The 20,515-nt window shown below is 37.6% G+C and overlaps 4 protein-coding genes across 4 annotated transcripts; 3 read left to right on the top strand and 1 right to left on the bottom strand.

Annotated features, from left to right (window-relative positions):
- The first annotated feature begins 4,489 nt into the window (after positions 1-4,489).
- LOC106452639 (adenine/guanine permease AZG1) lies at positions 4,490-6,677 on the top strand. The gene has a single exon (XM_048779980.1). It carries the CDS (start codon positions 4,809-4,811, stop codon positions 6,531-6,533), a length of 1,725 nt encoding a protein of 574 aa, XP_048635937.1. The 5' UTR covers positions 4,490-4,808; the 3' UTR covers positions 6,534-6,677.
- A 707-nt stretch (positions 6,678-7,384) lies between these two features.
- Positions 7,385-10,795, top strand: LOC106452641 (phosphoglucan phosphatase LSF2, chloroplastic). The gene is made up of 4 exons (XM_013894798.3): positions 7,385-7,763; positions 8,047-8,252; positions 8,330-8,500; positions 8,579-10,795. The coding sequence occupies exons 1-4, from the start codon at positions 7,484-7,486 to the stop codon at positions 8,780-8,782; spliced, it is 861 nt and encodes a 286-aa protein (XP_013750252.2). The 5' UTR covers positions 7,385-7,483; the 3' UTR covers positions 8,783-10,795.
- A 555-nt stretch (positions 10,796-11,350) lies between these two features.
- Positions 11,351-12,916, bottom strand: LOC106452637 (superoxide dismutase [Mn] 1, mitochondrial-like). Its single transcript, XM_013894795.3, has 6 exons — positions 12,565-12,916; positions 12,318-12,364; positions 12,093-12,218; positions 11,947-12,003; positions 11,756-11,833; positions 11,351-11,662 (listed from the first exon to the last, which is right to left on the bottom strand). Exons 1-6 carry the CDS (start codon positions 12,857-12,859, stop codon positions 11,570-11,572), a joined length of 696 nt encoding a protein of 231 aa, XP_013750249.2. The 5' UTR covers positions 12,860-12,916; the 3' UTR covers positions 11,351-11,569.
- Positions 12,917-13,158: 242 nt separating this feature from the next.
- Positions 13,159-14,774, top strand: LOC106452634 (reticulon-like protein B16). The gene is made up of 5 exons (XM_013894793.3): positions 13,159-13,523; positions 13,756-13,936; positions 14,015-14,156; positions 14,254-14,323; positions 14,433-14,774. Exons 1-5 carry the CDS (start codon positions 13,385-13,387, stop codon positions 14,597-14,599), a joined length of 699 nt encoding a protein of 232 aa, XP_013750247.2. The 5' UTR covers positions 13,159-13,384; the 3' UTR covers positions 14,600-14,774.
- Positions 14,775-20,515: the final 5,741 nt, after the last annotated feature.

A 20,515-nucleotide genomic window follows, 5' to 3' on the forward strand; every position in this document is an offset into this window, starting at 1 on the left:
AACAAATACGAGGTGTTAGTTAAGAAGTTGTTCACACTTGAAATTGTAGCCAAGTTTAGAACGTTTCCTCTTTTAGCCGTAGTTGCCCATATGCATACACACAACGTAATCATTTTAATAAACAAATAAAATAATGGCCAGAGTTGTTCATATTGAACCGTGTTATTTTTCTATTTTTTTTTTGACAGCAAGACATTTACAGACTCATATTAACTCTGTAAACCAGATCGGCAATTCCGCATCTATATGAACGACGAAAGACGGTTGTTTCCTAGCACAACGTGCTAAGCTATCCGCCCGTAGGTTCTCCGTTCGGGGTACATAGATGATATCCGAGTTGTGGAAACTTCTTCGTAAAAGCTTAATATCTTCCAGGTAGCTTTCAAATGCTGGTCATTCTTCTGGTTCCGAAACCATCTTCACCAATTGAGAACAATCCGTTGCAAACGTAACCTGAAACTGTCGTAAGTTCTTCATACATTCCATTTCCCAAATCAATGCCTCCACCTCTGAGTGAAAAGATGATAGACACGCCCTTACATTCCTTGCACCTAATAAACCATCAAACCCCGGTCAGTTACTATACCATCCTTGTCTCGAAAATAGATCATTTTCTTTCCATGAACCATCTATAAAACACCAACGTCCTGGAGTTTCTAATGTGCGTCTGGTCAGTACTTGGCTCTCCCTTTTCTGTTCAGTGACTATCTGTGCTTCAGCCCAAAGTATCGATTCCAGTTCTGCTAATCGAAGTGTTTCCCTTGGATCAATATCCAAATTACTAAACACCTTATTGTTTCGACCTTTCCATATATACCATAATATCCATGCGAATTGGTGATCGTCCATCTTTGGAGTAATTCTCCAAAAGAGATGATCCATGTTACCAAAAAACGAACCAGTAGGAAAAAAAGCTTGGATTTGATGGTATCTTAGATAATGTCCATACTTGACGTGCTGGAGGGCATTCAAAAAATACATGATTTATTGATTCTTCCGGGTCCCCACATCGAGTACAGCGAATATCGCCTTGTATTCCTCTCCCATGAAGATTCTTCATTACCGCTATACAACCTGAAAGGAGTTGCCATAAGAAATGTCTTAACTTCGGCGGACACCGTACTTCCCAACAGAAAACTTTTAACGTATCCACTGTAGGTCCATAAAATTCTGGTGGTTTTTTCTTATCAGGATAGACCCGTTCCACTTGATATCCTGATTTAACCGAATATTTTTCATTATTAGTGAAATGCCATCCATTCATATTGTCCATCTGATTTCTACTTAATGGAATACTTTCAATAATTTATGCATCATGAAGATCCACCAAAGTCCTAATTGCCTCAATATTTCAAGTTCGGGATTCCAAATTAATGAGGGAATCCACTGTGAGATCTGGGTAACTATTGTGAAGATTTTTGTTTGCTGGTCTCGGGCGAGTGGATGGAATCCAAGGATCATTCCATACCGAAATAGAAGAACCTATTCCCACCATTTTAATTAGTCTTTTACAAACTAGAGATCTAGCAGAGGTGATACTTCTCCAGCCATATGACATGTTATTTTTCTATAAAACTAAAAAAATCAATAAATACAAGCTCAAAAAAATGGCCGAGTTATACCAGCACTAGACCACAAAGCACTGTATTCTCTCGGTTAATTTGTGTTCTTTTGGAATTGATCATTTAAATTTACTAAACACAAATTCATATTTGAGTTATTCGATTATATCATTTTGCCATCTATACAACACGAATAACCACCATTAGACGTTTTCAAACAACCTTTTTAAAGTTACTATTAGTCAATACTTTATTAATTTCGTTTATTAATATCGCAAAAGCTAACGCACTCTATACATTAATATTTAGTGAACAAAGATAAGTGATGGAATTCACTAATCTACCTACAGTACACGAGATCAAGGCAGATGACTCAACTTGCAACACACACCATTTTTTAAAAATATGCACATAATCTAGAATTGTATAATATTCTCTTTCAAACTTCAAACGTAATCGTATACTAACTAAGTATTTGCCTAAATTATCAAAAAACCTAAGTATTTGACTAATTACGCAACAGTTAAGTTTCTACTATTTTAATACGCATTTTCAATTAACTTGTTGAGTTCACACCACATATTGCTGACTTAATACGTATTCAAAATATCAGTTAAAAAAACAAAAAAGAATATAAATAAAATGACACTTGTCTTAAAATAAAATAAAATTAAATTAAATTAAATAAAATAAATACTAATCTCATTTCACAAATTAAATATAATATACAAATATATATGTTTAAAAAACAGTTTCACAATAATAAAAAATTTGTGTGTGTGTTTTAGTATAATTTTTAATAATATTAAACTATATTTAAAAACTCAGTTTATTAAATTAATATTATTTTAATTTTGTTAAAATTGACAATGTTAAAAACTGATGTTTTTAAGATATAAACTTAACTTATTTACTTAATATTTTTTTTTTGTAGATATTTATTTGTTCTACAAAAATTTATTTTATGGAATTTTTCAAATAATTTTTTAATCAATATTAATAAATTTTAAAAATACTTCTTCCGTTCCATTAAAATAGACTTTTGAAAAGAAAAAAAAATTGTTTCACAAAGATGTATCATTTGTGTTTTTTATAAAAAAAATTGTGAACTTCAAAAAATTAATTGACTTTATTGAATTACTATTAGTTAAAAGTTATTGAAAATTGAAAATTATAAAAAACGATACATTTATTATGGTAGTTTAATCTGTTTTATTAATATATGTGAAAATACTAAAAAGTCTATTTTTTTGGAACGGAGGAAGTACTAATTAAGAATATATGAAAACTATTCGAAATTGTATGATAATTTAATTAAAAATGTTTATTATATTTTAGTTTGTTATGAAAAATATAAGCAAATATATATTTTAGAAACAGAAAGAAATACAGAACAAAAAAAATGCTTTAAATAATATACTAGATTTTGATCCGCGCTTAGAAAGCACAGATTTTTCTTTGGATTATAAACAAAGTTTTTGAATTAGGATTTTGGAATTGGTGTACATTATTATGTTACAAAGTCATTATATCGAAGACGTGCATTTATTTAAAATATTATAATTTATAAATTAATTTATATAAGATTTTGTATGTACATTTTTATATAATTTTTTTATTAAGCCTGGACATTTTATCGGATCCGAAAAACTAACCAAAAACGACCCGGAAATATAGTTGTGGTTTGGGTCCGGGTTCAGGGCAATGTACATATTTGATTATTTCTTCAACCCACTGTCTCTGTTTGATTATGGGTCATACCCGAGATCCAATTGGGTATCCAAAGTACATGGTTTGTGCATATTAGCTACATTTGGATATTTCATATTTGTATTTGGTATTTCGAATATGTTTTCAGTATTATGAATAGTTTCTTAAGTTTCGGATCCAAGTGTTTTATTATAGTTTCGAGTTTCACATAAAATTTTAATTTTTTATAAATATTTTGGGTATTAGAAAATGTAGTTAGGTATCTTCCATTCCTTACGTCAGATTTATGTAAAATTTTGTTTTTTTTGGAATTCAAATATTTTTTTCAGGTACTTGTTTGTGTTTTCATGTATTTTTTTTCAGGTACTTGTTTGTGTTTTCATGTATTTTTTTGTGTGTTTTAATGTTTTTAGTATTTTTGGGTGTTCGGGTACTTCAAGTGTTTTTCGAGTTTTAAAAATCTTAAACCAATTCGGACCCGTTACATACCCAAAAGTTATAGGTATTTAAATTATGGATCCGGACTCCAAAGGAATCGATCCGAATCCGAACCGAAATTTTTTAAATACCTAGTTATGTCTAAATGTTTAGGATCCGAAAACCTAAACCCGAAAGGAATCAATCCATACCTGACCAGAAGAGTCGATGCCCAAATATCTAATTATGTCCAAATATTATATTTTGTATGCATTTTATAAGAATTATATTTTTTTTGAACTTCGTGAGACTTATGATTTACTTGGTGGATTTTGGTAAATTTAATAGTATAGATTGAATATTAACATGAGATAGTGAATGAGCTTTTTCATAATATAGAACAAAAATATAGAAAGGATGTAGTCTAATGTTACATAGTTGTTGGATTAACGATTGATATAGTTTATTTATATTAGATTAAAGTTTATTTATATTGAGTGAAATGAATCATGTATGGATATGTATGTCATATATCATTTTTGTGTAGCAAATGGTATGGTATGTTGTATAACTTTGTCATGTACAAAAAGATGTGGTGTAATAAATTATTGTTAGAAAAATTTTAGGTGATTTATTGTTAGTCAAATATTATGGTAAGACTAAAAATATTGTTAATTAATGAAAGGGTCCAACAACTTTTTATAAGTAGATTTTTTAGGACTCTTTCATTTTTAATAGTATTGATTCGTTTCATTTCTAATCACAAAAAATCATCAATAAAAAAGATTATATTACTTTTTTTGTCACTTATTTTTTTATTTATTTTTTGCAAAAAAAAAAAAGATTATATTACAAAACTAGAATAAAAGGGGCATAACGAAGAAACGTGGACACATGGTTGCATGAGAAGATACTTCTAAAGATCCCCTTCATCTTTACTAGAATCTTTCTTGTTTCTCTAATCATATCCATAAACTAACTCTCTCTCTCTCTCTCTCATATATACAGTGATGATATGTACTTATATATATAAGCAACCCTGTTCGCTTCACTAAATTACAAAACCAGGAAAACAAAAAAAAAAGTTGTATTTCGCATTTCTCTTGTGATCTCTTTCTAATGGAGCAAGAACTACCTTCTAGTACTAGAACCAAGCCCACGCTACCAAACCGACTCAACACTTACGTCGGTTCAAGCCGAGTTGGCAAACGGTTCAAACTCTCCGAACGGAATTCAACTTTCACGACGGAGCTCCGCGCCGGCACGGCGACTTTCCTCACCATGGCTTACATACTCGCCGTGAACGCCTCCATCTTATCTGACTCCGGCGGCACATGCTCTGTCTCCGACTGTGTTCCCCTCTGCTCAAACCCAACGATCCCACCTTCCCAGTGTACCGGACCGGTTCTCCGACTGATCCAACCGGACGTAACCTGTAAATTCGATCCGGTTAACCCCGGTTACGCATCGTGCGTGGAAGGAATCCGAAAGGATCTGATCGTCGCCACCGTGGCGGCGTCTCTGATCGGGTGCGTGATCATGGGACTGATGGCGAATCTCCCTCTAGCGCTAGCTCCGGGGATGGGAACCAACGCGTACTTCGCTTACACCGTCGTCGGTTTCCACGGATCCGGTTCAATCTCGTACCAAACCGCTCTCGCCGCGGTTTTCATCGAAGGGTTAATATTCCTCTTCATCTCCGCCATAGGCTTCAGAGCGAAGCTAGCGAAACTCGTCCCTAAACCGGTCCGAATCAGCTCCTCCGCCGGAATCGGACTCTTCCTCGCCTTCATCGGTTTACAGAACAATCAAGGACTCGGTTTAGTCGGTTACAGCCCTTCCACTCTCGTCACTCTCGCCGCGTGTCCAACCACCTCACGAGCTTCTCTAGCTCCCGTTATAACGTCCGCTAACGGAACCGTTACTTTGATCCCCGGAGGAGCCGTTTCGGGAGATATCATGTGCCTCCACGGACGCATGGAGAGTCCAACCTTCTGGCTAGGCATCGTCGGGTTCGTGATCATCGCCTACTGTCTGGTGAAGAACGTGAAAGGAGCGATGATCTACGGGATCGTCTTCGTAACGGCCGTTTCGTGGTTCCGTAACACCGAGGTAACGGCGTTTCCCAACTCCCCCGCGGGAGACGCGGCTCACGAGTATTTCAAAAAGGTCGTTGACGTCCACGTCATCAAACACACGGCGGGAGCGTTGAGCTTCTCGGGGATAAGCAAAGGGCATTTCTGGGAAGCGTTAGTGACTTTCCTCTACGTGGACATTTTGGACACGACGGGGACGCTCTACTCCATGGCGAGGTTCGCCGGATTCGTCGACGAGAAGGGAGACTTCGAGGGGCAGTACTTCGCGTTCATGTCCGACGCGTCGGCGATCGTGATCGGATCGCTTTTAGGAACGTCCCCCGTGACGGTGTTTATAGAGTCCTCGACGGGGATACGGGAGGGAGGGAGGACGGGGCTGACGGCGATCACGGTGGCGGTTTATTTCTTCCTGGCGATGTTCTTCACGCCACTGCTGGCTTCGATTCCGGCGTGGGCGGTCGGGCCGCCGTTGATACTGGTGGGGGTGATGATGATGAAGTCGGTGACGGAGATAGAGTGGGGGGATATGAGGGAGGCGATTCCGGCGTTCGTGACGATGATTATGATGCCGTTGACGTACTCGGTGGCGTACGGGTTGATCGGAGGGATAGGGACGTATGTGGTGTTGCATCTGTGGGATTGGGGAGAGGAAGGGATGGTGAGATTGGGGTTTTTGAAAAGGAAAGTTGAAGAAGAGGATAACAGCAATGGAGTTGCCAAAATTAGCGAGACTCATACGTCCGTTTAGTTATTTTCTTTAAAAATTCGTATGTTTCACATTTTTGTTTCTATTGATTTGTACAACTGAGTGATTGTTTATTTGTATCTCTTGTAGATTTTTAAATGGAAAATTGTAAAAATGGGGGGAAAATAATCTCGACAAGACTTTTCATGTTCAGAAAGAAAATTATATATTAGGATAGGACAGAAATAAATACTGTATATGAATACTCCAATAGTTAGTTTTGAAAGTTATGTAATGGAAAGTTGAGTTTGGTTTTTGAAATGGTTAGTTTTGGTTACTCCAATGGTAACAAAATCAAACATTCATATATGAATACTGACCTCCCAAGAAAAACATTCATATATGAATACTAGTGAGTACTAGTATTAGGCGTATAATCACAACTCAAATCTAACAAGAACTTCATTGAGAAGGGAGAAACCTTGGTCAGTGGCAGGTTCAATTCAGAACAGAAGCAAAAAACCAAGGGATGAATACGTTACTCATATGATATGATGACTCGCAAAAGCTGGTAACAAAAGCATAACACCTCAATATTTGACAGAACCAAAATGACGTGTGTGTGTGTGTGATCACACAGTTATGATTTAGTACTCGCAGAAGCACCTTTGCAAAAACACACAAATTGAATAGAGTCAGATTAAGGTTCATTATTCACATTTCACTTAGCTGTTAACTCTTCTAACCAAGCAAACACACGCTTTAAAAAAAATTCAACCTGTGAATCAGGAGGAAATTTAAATTTACATGCCAATCAGGCTTATCTAATGGGCCAGAATCTAATATTAAAAGCCCATAAAAGAAAAAGGCCCAATAGTAACAAAACATCGTTATCGTCCGTGCGAAAGGTTTGTGTGACCATTATTGTAAAACGTGATATTCTGCTGCAGATACCAATGTCGCATCAGAGAAGCAGAACAAGTGATAGAGAGTGAGTGAGAGAGAAGGAAACGATGAGTTTCGCTGGAAGCAAGAGCTGTATTTTCTCCCTTACGAATCACTACAAAGAAAATGATAAATCTTTCCGGCTCAATTCGATTAACAAACCATCGATTGATCCAAAAAGATTCCCGAGAAATCTGGGAGTTTCCTGCAAAATCTCAGGGAGTAATGGAGCTGAGGAGAACCCAGGAACGAATGGGGTTTCTCTCAGCTCCAAGAACAAGATGGAAGATTACAATACAGCTATGAAGAGACTAATGAGGAGCCCATATGAATATCATCATGATCTCGGTACGAATATGACTTTCAGACACGATCTAGTTAGTTTGTTGTTTATCAGTAATAAAGACTGTTCCTTTGACTCTGTGATTAAGTCTTGTAGTATAACTAATAGTAAGTTTAGTTAGACTAAAGCTGCCGTTTTGGAGGTTATGGTTTCTTAACCTTAGATTAGGACAAAACTATACTACATTGGTCGTAATGTTATTTTGGAAAGTGTTTCTAACTATGGATGTGAGAATGTTTCTAAAAATTTTTTTTTTTTTTTGTTGGGTCTTTGATCTGTTCTTTTAAGGCATGAACTATACATTGATAAGAGACGAACTGATCGTTGGGTCACAGCCACAGAAGCCTGAGGATATAGACCACTTGAAGAAAGAAGAGAACGTTGCTTACATACTCAACTTGCAACAAGACAAGGACGTTGAGTATTGGGGAATCGATCTTGACTCCATTGTCAAAAGATGTAAAGAGCTTGGAATCCGTCACATGAGAAGGCCTGTAAGAGATGCATTTCCCAATGTTTTCAACCTGTGATGCTAAATGTTTAATCAGTTTGGTTTCTTGTTTATGATTAGGCTAAAGACTTTGATCCACTCTCGTTGAGAAGCCAGCTTCCGAAAGCTGTGTCTTCTTTGGAATGGGCGGTGTCGGAAGGTAAAGGAAGAGTTTACGTGCATTGTACAGCTGGATTGGGAAGAGCTCCTGCGGTTTCTATTGCTTATATGTATTGGTTCTGTGGCATGAACGTAAGTTAATATCCTCTTACTCAACTTCACTTCCAAGAAAGTTTTTTTAGTGATCTGATTCTGTGTGTTTCGAAACAGCTGAACACGGCTTATGACGCATTTGTGTCAAAGCGTCCATGTGGGCCTAACAAAGGAGCTATACGTGGGGCTACATATGATCTGGCCAAGAATGATCCGTGGAAAGAGCCATTTGAGAATCTCCCTGAGAACGCATTTGAGGATATTGCAGATTGGGAGAGGAAATTGATTCAAGAACGTGTTAGGGCCAACCGTGGAACCTGAAGATCTGTAGAGCTTATGTATGGCTTCGGAATAAAAAAAATCTACTTTTTGTATATTGTAAAGCTACTTATGACTACAAAACCCCTGTGGTTGTTTTCTTCTCAACGTTTACAAAGCATGAGGCATTGGTCTCAAGACTTTGCACTAAATGTTCTTAAGTTTACCAAAATTCACACGTTATTCTGGATTTTAAAGAAGTATTTTATAGTAATCATAACACTTTTTCAACAAAATTAGTGATGGGATATTGGGAGAATTTACATATAGCAGACATTGGCTCATGTAAATAAGTGTTCTATTTCTGACTTATGAATTAGTCTGGGGTTTCTATATTCTTGGCCTATGGACCCATGCTATATATGCTTTTTGGGCCAACGACCACATACAAACTTGGTTTCAGAATCTATCAATGTAAATATGTCTGCTTTCTAAATTCTACGCTCAAAAAGTCGTATTTTAACTATATCTTGAGCAAGAACAACCATAAAGTCAAATAACTTTATCAAAAAGTCCATAAAGTCAACAAAATTCCACCGCAATATACAATAAAAGAGATTCGTGTTATCTGCAACCAAAGTTCAAATTTGGCTGAGCTAATGAAGGAGACAAAAGCTGCATGTTCACACACACGTTATGACGTTAATAGTATGTGTCACAATGTCAGTGCATGTCAGCATGTATATGTGTACTTGATGCGTGTGACGGTGAGAGTGTGATCGTGTGGGGGAGGCTTGGGGAACAAGAAGAAGTACGCGGTCAAAAGTGCCGGTGCTTCGGCCTTTAATGGTAGTAGTTGGATTCTCCATTCATGAAATAAAGTGCATGATTATCTCCTTTCAATTTGTTTTTATTTAATATTTGTTGCATTGATTTAAATGGACAGATATAGTTTTGAAGACCTTTACTACTATTGTTTTTACTCATATGAAAATGACTGTATAGTTGATAATCCCATACGACAAAATATACGGTCCCACATTCTTGTTAATATTATAACCGGTGGTGAAACTCGTGAATGTTATTCAAACTTTCAATATAAAACATGCACTATAAAAACATCGTTAACGTAAATTTAAAATATTTATGAGCTTGTATGTATTCCTAGATTTTTTTTTGTCGTGTATTAACTATTTTAAATTGTTAACCAAATCATTTATTGTATGCTTAATTCAGCTATTATACCTTTATTTATAATTTTAAAAAGGATAAAACTCAAAATAAACAAATAATAATAAAATGATATTTTAGTTGGACCGTAAACTCGAAAGGGACTGCTTCATCTTTCAACTCTTCTTGTCGAGTCCCCGACACTTGCCGCGTAAGTTTTCCAACTCTCATTGACTTTTCTCTGCTCAAACACTCTGTCTATATATGCGCTAAACACTCTCTTTGATCTTTCACCCACTTCATATCTCAAACAAAGCAGACTCGTTACAATAACAACAAAATCTCTTTCACCCACAACAATTTTTTTGTAAAAATGGTAAAAAGCTGCAGATCTTTGCTATTGATTCTCCTCCTCATCTCGGTCTCTCTATCGACCGCAAGAATCTTACCAGGAGAGTTTCTTCCGGTCATCGTATCCGGAGAGATAACTCCTGATACCAAGGCGGTGGTGGGCTGCGGAGGCGAGGCGATGGAGATAAAAACAGAATATTCTTTTATGCCTAAAGTATTCACCGGAAAGTTTGGCTCGTTGGTGTTGAATGCTCTTCCCAAAGGTGGCCGTCCAGCGTCTGGGCCCAGCAAGAAAAGTCATGACGTCAAGACTTAATTCGATGATGTTCTTTGTCTGATCTTGTTGATTTTTCCTGTCCGAATTATTCTTTTCCTATTCTTTGACAATACTTTTGAATAGAAAATCCTGTAAATGTTAAATTCAGATATTACAGTAGAGAGTTTTAGATTTTGTCTGGTCTTTTTGAATTGAAATGATCAAGAGTGTTAGATTGTAATCTTGTATGGATCTAGCAATATTTTTTTGATAAATATTAATCAGCTTTACATTTCCTATTGATTATTTGACCAAAAAAGGCCGTTGATAAACGCGCATATAAAGTTGAGCCAAACATGACATTTTAATTGAAAATATGTAGTTTCGGGGTAGCTGTATGTTGGTTCCAAGAAGGAGCTCAAACCTTATGCTACAAGCCTACAATATAAAAATCAGAAGGGGCCCCAAGGCGTAAAGAATGAAGTTAGTGCAGAATATGCAAATTGACTTAGCGCGTTTTATGGTAAACACAGATCATTACAAACGTGAATATTAACTGCAATACCTTATTATAGTCACACAATCTGATATCTAGGTCACATAGAGTCAATAGGTTATATAGTACTAGTAGTTAATTAGAGAGATCATTGAAGTCTAAAAGACCTCAATCATCACGATCAAATGATTAACCACATTTAATGTTTATGTTTAAGTGATGCACATCTACTCCGTACTGGACGGACAGCAGTTCCTCGCGTCTACTTGAGTTTGAGCCATGATCAGACTCATTATGAGCAACATACTTAAAAAATTTACAGTTTTGCTTTCCACCTTTTGATTTATTACAACGTATGTAGAGAAAATAAACTCTTGTAAGATGAGTCAATTCCAAGTATCAAACTTCACTTGACAAACTTCATTTTGGAAAACAACGTGTATTATTGCAACCATAGTCATTGAGCCAACTCAAAGACAAAAGAGATACATCGTAAAGTTTGTTTCAGACAACCTTATAAAAACAAAGCCGAGCCGGGAACTGTGTCCCCCCTTTATGTTGTTATCCTGTAACGAACTCACTTGCATTCACTCTCATAAACTTCGCTAGCGTATTTCCAGTTGATAACTTTCCACACGTTCTTCAGATAATCCGGCCTCACATTCTTGTACTGCAAGAATTAAAATAGTGATTAAATAGTTGATTTAAATTCGTAATCCTATAAGCTAACTCACTACTTTTAAGGGATAACAAGTGTTGTTACCTGCAAGTAGTAGGCATGCTCCCAAACATCTATACCCACCAGAGGAACCAAGCTTCCTCCTTTTGTCACAAGTGGATCCTGAGAGATCAAACAGTCATTTTCTTTAATTCCCCAAAACCACATCTATTTAAATATTAAGATCGTGGGCAAATCAAAAACCTTCTAAACAAATCGGTATCTTGTATATGTACCTGATTGGCGGTTGTGTCAACCACAAGCTTCTTAAGTTCTTTGTCTAAACCGAGCCACTGGAATCAATAGTAGAAGAAAAAAGATTATAAGTGAAGCAACAAAGCCAGCAATGTAACATAAGAAAAGGTGAAACAAGAATACTAACCACCCAGCCTGAGCCTTGAAGAGCAGCACCTTCAGCACTCATCTTTTTCACCAAACCTTCAAGAGAGCCAAAGTGAGTGTCAATAGCTCCACCAAGTGCTCCCTTCGGTGGCTCTCCACCACCTTGCTGTTATACGTTACAAAACACACACACACACACACAACATTAAGCACAAAACATTTAAACAGTAATAAACAGAAAGAAACTCTTAAAACACAAACTCACATTGACAGGAGCAAGATTCTTCCAGAAAATCGAATGGTTCACATGACCTGCAACAACAAATATAAAACCATATGAGTTCAAGAACAAAAAAAAAAAACATTCCTTTCCCCATTGAGGAAACAGATAAAAATCAAAAGGCGGTAACTTTTATGACACCCTAATCTTCAATCCGACCAATCACAAACAACCCGACAGAACACAACAACTTCGAGATCGGAAATAAAAGAAGAAAAAGTCAAAAAAGCACCTCCGCCGTTGAACTTGATGGCGCTATGAAGCTTGACAACAGTTGAAGCGTCTCCCTTGTTCACGGCCTGATCAAGCTGCTCGAGGGCATTGTTGTAATTAGTGACGTAAGTCTGGTGATGCTTCTGGTGATGAATCTGCATAATCTCGCCGCTTATCGCCGGCTCCAGCGCGCTGTAATCATAGGGTAGATCAGGAAGCGTGAAGGTCTGGATTCCTCTGAGTCCCAGAAGCTTAGAAGACGACTCCTTTAGGCTGGATAGGGTTCTTCTGCTCAATACAGAACGAATCGCCATTGTTGATAGATGATGAAATGCCTAATAATAGAGAGAGAGAGAGAGTCACTGTTTGTCGCATTAGTGATAAAGTAACAGTCATGACACGTAGATGGGCCGAGAAATTGGGCCAGTGAGCCCAATGCCTAATAATAGAGAGAGAGAGAGAGAGTCACTGTTTGTCACATAGTTGTAAAGTAACAGTCGTGACACGTAGACTAATGGATGTGTCGCTTTAATTATATGGGCCGAGATATTGGGCCAGTGAGCCCAAAGGCTTTACTTAATTATTATTTTTTAATTCTGACAGCTTAAAAGTTTTATTCGAGGAAAGAATATAGTATGAACTGACGATGATGATGACGACGACGACGACGACGAATCGAGAGGAAAGTGTAAAGAAATGAAGAAAGTTTGACTAGAAGCGGAGAAGTTGAATTTGGTTCTTCCTTCGTCGTTCTCCGATCAAATCTACTTTCCTTACCCCCAGAAAGCTCCGAGATCGCAGATTCTTAAGGCATTCGGAAAGTGGGAGAATTGGCTTGAATGAGGGTTGTGGACATGGACAGTTCGAGTGACATCGAAGGCGATTCCGAGGGAAGAAATGAAGGAGGAGGATCAACGTCGGATTATCGATTGCTGGGTCGGCAAGTTACGGTGCATCAGTTCATGGGCGGTGGCAAAGGCGAGTCCTTTCTCTGTATTGGGTTGTTTTCCGATGAGAATTAGGGTTTAGGGTTTCTGATTTCACCAAGTTGTGGCATTTATTATAGTACAAGATTTAATTTTTGGCAGGTGAAAGTTAGGTTAGTGAATGATAACTAGATGGATTCGATATCTCGCCTTGTTTTTGTGAAGTTCTTAGATAAGTGACCATTTTTTTTTTTTATGTATGGCTTTGTTCTTTGATCATGCAGCTGCTGACTTGCTCTTGTGGAGGAGAAGAAACCATTCCTTGGGGGTTATCGTTTTATCAACCGCGGCTTGGCTTACTTTCGAGCTTTCTGGATTGCCTTTCTTATCTGTTTCTTCAGATGTGTTACTGATTGGGATCATCATATCATTCGTCCATGCACAGGTTTCTTCTTTTAGGAACAGGTGCGCACTAGTTCTCACCACTCTACAGTCTGTAACTAGTTGCTGTTTTATGTGACTGATTACTACTTGTATAAGCAGACAGACGGATTCGTTACCAGAGCTTGTTCTATCCGAGGAAATGGTTAATAGTACTGCAGCTTCCTTCCGTGTAAAACTCAACCACTTGCTTGTAATGGCTCATGATGTTACAGTTGGCAACGATTTTCGCCTCTTCTTCAAGGTTATGAAGCCAAACCCCTTTCATGAAACTCACATTGGGCTTTTTATTAGATGTGTTAACAACAGATCAGTCTTGACTGTGGCTCTCTGTGTAGCAGGTGGTGATTTGTCTGTGGCTTCTCTCTGCCATTGGTAGCTATATTTCCTTCTGCACTCTTGTTTATATCGGTTAGTATTAGTAACTTACCCCATTTGATTTGCTTGTTGTTCTTGTTTTTTAAATGGTTTACCACAAGATTTGCTGTTTCAAAACTCAGTGGTTTTATGGTGTGGACAGGGACCATCTTATCTGTAACAATACCGGCTTTGTACAGCAAATATCAAAGGAAAATAGACAAGTGTTGCGGGTTGATTCACAGGCAATTGTCTCATCAATACAAGTTAGTTGACGAAAATGTTATAAGCAAACTCTCGTGGAGCTTATCCAAGGATAAAGACTCCTGAGCTTTAACTTCGGTGAAGACTCCTGAGCTTTAACTTCGGTGATTTTGAAAATGCTTTTACTCGTCTTCCTTTTCACTAGTTTGGGTTTCTTCTAGTTTACCATTGTGTAGTATTATGTAACTAAAAGACGATATCAAGGATGAATATATAAAGATGGTTTCACTGTTCAACTAAATTAACTGTCTCCACTCTGTGACAGATGCCTTGTGTACAGTCTAAACACAATATTTATTTATATAATTTGCTTGTTAACTTGTCACTTTTACCATTTATTAAAATAGAGTCAATATAAAAATCTACTATTCAAAAGTCTATGCTGGATCATTTCTAGATTATTATTAAAAGATAACAACCTAAGCTTATAAATTAAATTAGAACATATCTAACGTGATTTTAAATAAATAACATACCAAACTTCCTAGGGCTGGGCAAATAAACCGAATCCGAAAATCCGAACCGAATCCGATCCGATAAAAATGAATCCGAACCGATCCGAACCCGACGTAAATACCGAATGGGTCTTGTTTTGTGGTATTTCGGGTTATGGGTATTATCCGAACCGAACCCGAATCTAAATGGATATCCAATAGAACCCGAAACATTCAAACCCTCGAAAAGATCTTGTACCAAACATGATCTCAATTCTTAATATATATCCAAAATACACTAAGAAATATTGAACATCTAAAATACTTATCTATTACATGAAGGTTGGTGGTTCTATTACATGAAGGTTGATGGTTAAAGATGGCCGTTGAATCTTGAAGTATTTAGATTTAGATTTTGTTCTCGTTAAACAATGTTTCTCATTTCATGAGAACTTGGTTTTCTTTTTATGCTTTTATTTATTTGGTTTTCTTTTTATCAGTAAATATGTTTACTTTTCGTTTGATTTTGAATGATCACGGTTGATGTTCCTTATTTTTGAATCAATTTTACTTAAGTTTTGGTTACAAAATAGGTACAAATCAGGTATTTTAAAACCGAAGAACCGATTTTACTCATGTTTTGGTTATAAAATAGGTAAAAATCAGGTACTTTTAAACCGAAAAACCGATTGGGACCCGAACCCGAAAGTATATTAGGTTGTACCGGTTCTTTGAAGATTTACTAACCCCGACCCAAACCCGATAGAACCCGAACCGGTCCCGAACCGAACTTTCATATAATCCGAATGGGGCTGATTTTGATAAACCCGAAAAACCAAAACCCGATTGGATAAAACCGAAACCCGATTGGGACCCCGAATGCCCAGGCCTAAAACTTCCTATAAAACAGGAAGTCAACCAATTAAACCCATCTATCTATCTATCTATATATATAAAGTGGGATTTTCTCTCACCTCCTGCAGCCATATCAGCACAGAGGATGGGGCGTTTTTGGACACTTGGCGGTTTGGGAGTGGACCGGTGTTTCTCACGCTCTCTCTTGCTTCTCGCGCGTCGTGATGCCGTTTGCTATTAGGCCAATTCGATTGGGCCTAAAATAATTTCAATGGCCCGTTCTAACAACAGCCCACTCCTCCATCACCTTCATCGTCCCATCTGGAAATTCATCGGTCTCTGCAACTCGGCGTTACGGTGTTTTAATGTTGATCCACTCTAAATCATTCAATTCGATTCTTAACTCCTTATTTAATGAGATATGGTATCGTTCGACATCCCTTTGTCTCCCCCTTCATAAACCTTCAGTCCAACCATAATCGAAAACCTCAGTCGAAGAATATAAAGCTATGGCCATGAAACATGCTCAGCCCTCTGGCAAGTCTCCTGTCGAACGGTGTGATCTGAGGTTAGAGATTTCTTCTTTTTAGCTTCTGAAGTGTGACAAATGTAAACTGTAAATGCTAATTCAGCTTAATATTGGCCACTCTTTGTGTGTTTGTTCTTCAGGATATAGAGAGAGAGAGCATAGAAGGCGCGAGAGTTAATGATTGTGGACATGATCCTGCTTGACGAGAAGGTAATCTCGTCGACTTGTGATTGTTATATACGTATTTTGCGACCCCAGATTGTGTTGATTTTTGGTATGTTCTTCTCTTGCTTCAACTCTTATCCAAGGGACGATCCATGCCAGCCGCCTCAATACTTTCAGGCGTCGTCTCAGTGAAGGTTCTGTGTATTCGCTTAGTGGATTTGAGGTCACACGGAGCAACAATATTTTCCCACTCTCTGACTCCCCAGTCTCCATTCGTTTCAACGATAGAACGTCCTTCCCAGAAACAACAAACTCGAAGAAGGATGCTCCCACTGAGCTTTTTCGACTCTGCAGCCACGAGCAGCTATGAGCATTGGCTAATACGAACAGACAACTACCATGTATATCTCCTCTCTTCCGCATAAAACTATAGCCATTAGGTTCAGTCAACTCTGTTAAGGTCTTTATGCTTTGAATTTTTCTAGACATTGTTGGCAGAAAAGAATATTTTTTGTGCGGTCACCTCTGAATGATTGCTTTGTGTCTTTTTTCTTTTGCAACTGAAGCGTGAACTGATGTACCTATCAATTGTTATTGGAACTGGGTGCAGCGGATATTGCTTACTAGCTTTATCATCCCATGATTTTTTTTATTTCTTAAAGTCAATTATTAAGATTAAGAATATATTGCAAATAAGATGAATATAGATACGAAGTTGGCCAGAGGTGATCAGTTTTGGCTTAACCCCATCCATAGTATACCATACTGATTATAGTTGTCATTGTACGTCAGACAACACTTTCTGCCTCATTTTTATTATTTTCTTGCAAAACAAAACCTTTTTTCCTTCTGCATCTCCTCAATGGGACAATATAATCAATTTGTTTTGTATAATAAAGAGTAGCTAACTGTGCTATGAACGGTTGGATAGTGTTTTTGCACTCCCCAACACTCAAAACCTCTAACCAGTCTATACAATGGCTTAACTTTGCTCCATCATTTAATTATTTATGAGAAACTGTGTGTTTAAAGAAATATTGTTTTATCGAAAGAGAGTGCAGTCAGTTATGATGGAGTTGGAGTTCTTTTCAGGTTAGTGCTCTATTTTAATGGTTGAAGAAAAATATACCTCGAGATTGTAATTTATAAGTTCTGCAACATACTACCTTGTGCACAAAGAAAATATATCATAACAATAAACCTATGGTGGGATCTTACGAGACCAATCAGAGAAGAAGCAAACCTAAGAAGAGAAGAACAACGAGAAGAAAAAGAAAAATACAAAGAAGTCGATTATGATGAAAACAAAGAGCATAGAGAAGATGGTAGTAATAGTGGAAGAGGAAGACGATGATGATGGAATTGATTAGCAGCAACTGTGTTGCTTACAGACACTGAAGTTCTCAATTGAGAATATGCATTTGGTAATTGCAAGGCCTAACCTTGTGAAGCTAATAAAACCTTCAAAGGATTTGGACGGTTTTACAATGCCAACAACCATCCCAAGAAAGCAAGCGTGAAGGAAGAAGTGTAAACTTTGTATTAATGTTTGACCTTTATATAAATAGTCCGAGAAAGTTGTACTTTTGTAGTTTCTATCGTTTTTAGCAAGCTCTTAATTTGTATTCCTAAGTTTCTTCATCTCTTCACTCAGTCTAAGCACATTATTAATTTGTTAAAACAGCTAAAAACAAGGATCATGGGTCTATTGTAAACTCAAATCTTCGTATATTTAAAATTTATATTTCTACATAGCCTAAACGTAATGCGGTCCTACGACGTCTTGGAATTAAGAAACCAGATCCATTATACCAAAGATATACAAATAAGAAACAAGACCTCAAGTCCAGCTTCCTTCAGTTTTTTTTTCTTGTGCATATTAGATACTGTGATGTCAGTGTAGTTGCATCCAGTTTTCTCACAACTTCTATAGCCAAAGTCTGCCATCCACATCCAATCTCTAGAACCTCATGGTTCTTCTCTACTTTTTTTTTTTTTGCTAAGAATGTTAATATCATTAACTAGTAATGAAAGAGATTACAAGTTGTGAAACCTGAACCAAAGAGCTTCGAGAAGCTAGTTTAGTTGTACAAGCCGCAAAAAAAGTTAAAAAAGCTTGTAGAACATGATAGGACTAATCTAGTAAACTAGATTAATGCTAAAACTAAAGATGTGTTGTTTGCACTTATACATTTGAAGAGTTGTAGTGGCTGAACCACCTTAATCTGGAACCTGCAAAAGGAATCATTAGGTCTCAAAGAAGACTGATAACCAGAGGACCCCTTGGGCGGGAGGCTGCAATCGTATTAGCCGGAAGAGGTGACCAAGCTCTGCATCAGCCCATACAACGCTACCGACTCCGGGAATACCAACAACAGCAAGCCTTGAGAGACTCTTGAGCTTCACGGTGTGGAAGCAGGCGGTAGGGAAACGGCATAAACCGGCCACAGACCAAGTCGGAAGACTCGACGAGACTCAAAGAAAGGCAGCTAACATCTTTGGGCAGCCATAAAACAATTAAATGATTTTAGGACAGTGAGAGGCAGAGCTCTCAAATCAGGCGAGAGCTACGGCGAAGGTGAGAAACTCCAGACGCCACGGCGGCTTAACTACGGAACAGCCCAAGATCCCTTGCCGATCTGCGAAGAGGAGGAGCTCACCAGAACCAAAAGCACCATACGCACTGCTGTGCAAAGAGACAGATCTAGTAACAGAGTAAACCTCCACGATGGCCTCTACACCGTGTACCTGCGGGAAACAGAGAAGAGGAACTCACACAGACCAGAGGATAGCAAAACGACGACAGAGGGTCTGGAGGACGGTAAGGAAGGCTCCTGGCGAGGCAGCGACGCTCTCCGTTTCCGACAAACCGTGAACCCCTAGATCTGACCCAAATCTAAGAAAAGACCCTATGTCGCGAGAGATCTCCTACTGGCTCCACTAATCGCTTCAGCTTGCTAAACCTCGCTTCTCCTCCAGCGGATTGACAGACGCCCGCCTTGCCGTTGTTAAGTCTCCGGCGAGCCGAAGAAGTCCAGAGGAGAAAAGCATATCGGAGTAGATGGAGAGGAGAAGGATTGGAGAGAGAGGCAAAAGAGAGGAAGAAGAAGAAGCTGGGGTGGCGAAGAAGACCAGTACAGCAAGCTTGCCATCGATCTCCTCCACCGGATTTGAACCCAGATGTTGACGGCGCTAGGGTTTCAAGAGATTTGGGGGGGAGAGACTCTAGAGAGAAAACCAAACTTTCTCTCTCTCTCTCTTGTCTATGAGAATTAGATTTTCTCCAGTGGTTCTTCTCTACTTTCAACTGAAGATATGATGGGCCAAAAATATTATTTAAAATAAAAATAAAATAAAATATAAAAACCTTGGTGATGCAAATGAAAACGCGTAAATATATATAAAACAAATTACATAGATAATAGAAATCATACATTTGATCAAACAAAACGAAGCTGACATCCAGAAACAATAACATAACTAATGAATTTTACTATTACCTTCACATACAACAGCCCCAACGAAACTGCGAGACTTAACGTTGCTTAATCATAACCGATTTTGAGAGCAAATATTAGGCTTCCGAAGGTGGCAGAAGAAATGATACATGCACTATATTCTTCGAAAATTACAACAATGAAAACAACCTATGTTTTTTTACTTGGGACCATAATTTCAATTTTTAATGCATCGATGAATGGCTTCATAGTAACATAAGCTGTCGAATATGGAGGGAAACACATCTATGATTCTATTCTACTATACGATTTCACATGTATTTTCTCGTGGAGTTCACATATTTAGAAACGGCGTGTAAAGTATGTTTTTAAAATTCTTAATTTTGTTTTTGCTTTTCCTTGAAATGGATTGCTACTACCACAATTACATTTTCAAATGACCGATTGCCCCCAAAAGTAAACAGTTATACTAATTAAATAGTGGTATAGTTAAAAAAATGTGTTAATAAATTATACTTAGTATCTCTCATATTTGTCTTTG

The sequence above is a fragment of the Brassica napus genome, chromosome A5, assembly GCF_020379485.1.
Source record: "Brassica napus cultivar Da-Ae chromosome A5, Da-Ae, whole genome shotgun sequence".
Lineage (NCBI taxonomy): Eukaryota > Viridiplantae > Streptophyta > Magnoliopsida > Brassicales > Brassicaceae > Brassica > Brassica napus.

What these genes read in the sequence shown, in the direction of transcription:
- LOC106452634 (XM_013894793.3), top strand. Translation starts at nt 13,385, where the DNA reads ATGAGGGTTGTGGACATGGACAGTTCGAGTGACATCGAAGGCGATTCC. An exon ending in ATTTTCGCCTCTTCTTCAAG is followed by an intron (nt 14,157 to 14,253) that starts GTTATGAAGCCA and finishes TCTGTGTAGCAG; the next exon opens with GTGGTGATTTGTCTGTGGCT. An exon ending in CTGCACTCTTGTTTATATCG is followed by an intron (nt 14,324 to 14,432) that starts GTTAGTATTAGT and finishes TGGTGTGGACAG; the next exon opens with GGACCATCTTATCTGTAACA.
- LOC106452639 (XM_048779980.1), top strand. Translation starts at nt 4,809, where the DNA reads ATGGAGCAAGAACTACCTTCTAGTACTAGAACCAAGCCCACGCTACCA.
- LOC106452641 (XM_013894798.3), top strand. Translation starts at nt 7,484, where the DNA reads ATGAGTTTCGCTGGAAGCAAGAGCTGTATTTTCTCCCTTACGAATCAC. An exon ending in TGAATATCATCATGATCTCG is followed by an intron (nt 7,764 to 8,046) that starts GTACGAATATGA and finishes TGTTCTTTTAAG; the next exon opens with GCATGAACTATACATTGATA. An exon ending in ATTGGTTCTGTGGCATGAAC is followed by an intron (nt 8,501 to 8,578) that starts GTAAGTTAATAT and finishes GTTTCGAAACAG; the next exon opens with CTGAACACGGCTTATGACGC.
- LOC106452637 (XM_013894795.3), bottom strand. Translation starts at nt 12,859, where the DNA reads ATGGCGATTCGTTCTGTATTGAGCAGAAGAACCCTATCCAGCCTAAAG. An exon ending in TTCAAGGCTCAGGCTGGGTG is followed by an intron (nt 12,004 to 12,092) that starts GTTAGTATTCTT and finishes TATTGATTCCAG; the next exon opens with TGGCTCGGTTTAGACAAAGA. An exon ending in TTGACACAACCGCCAATCAG is followed by an intron (nt 11,834 to 11,946) that starts GTACATATACAA and finishes TTGATCTCTCAG; the next exon opens with GATCCACTTGTGACAAAAGG.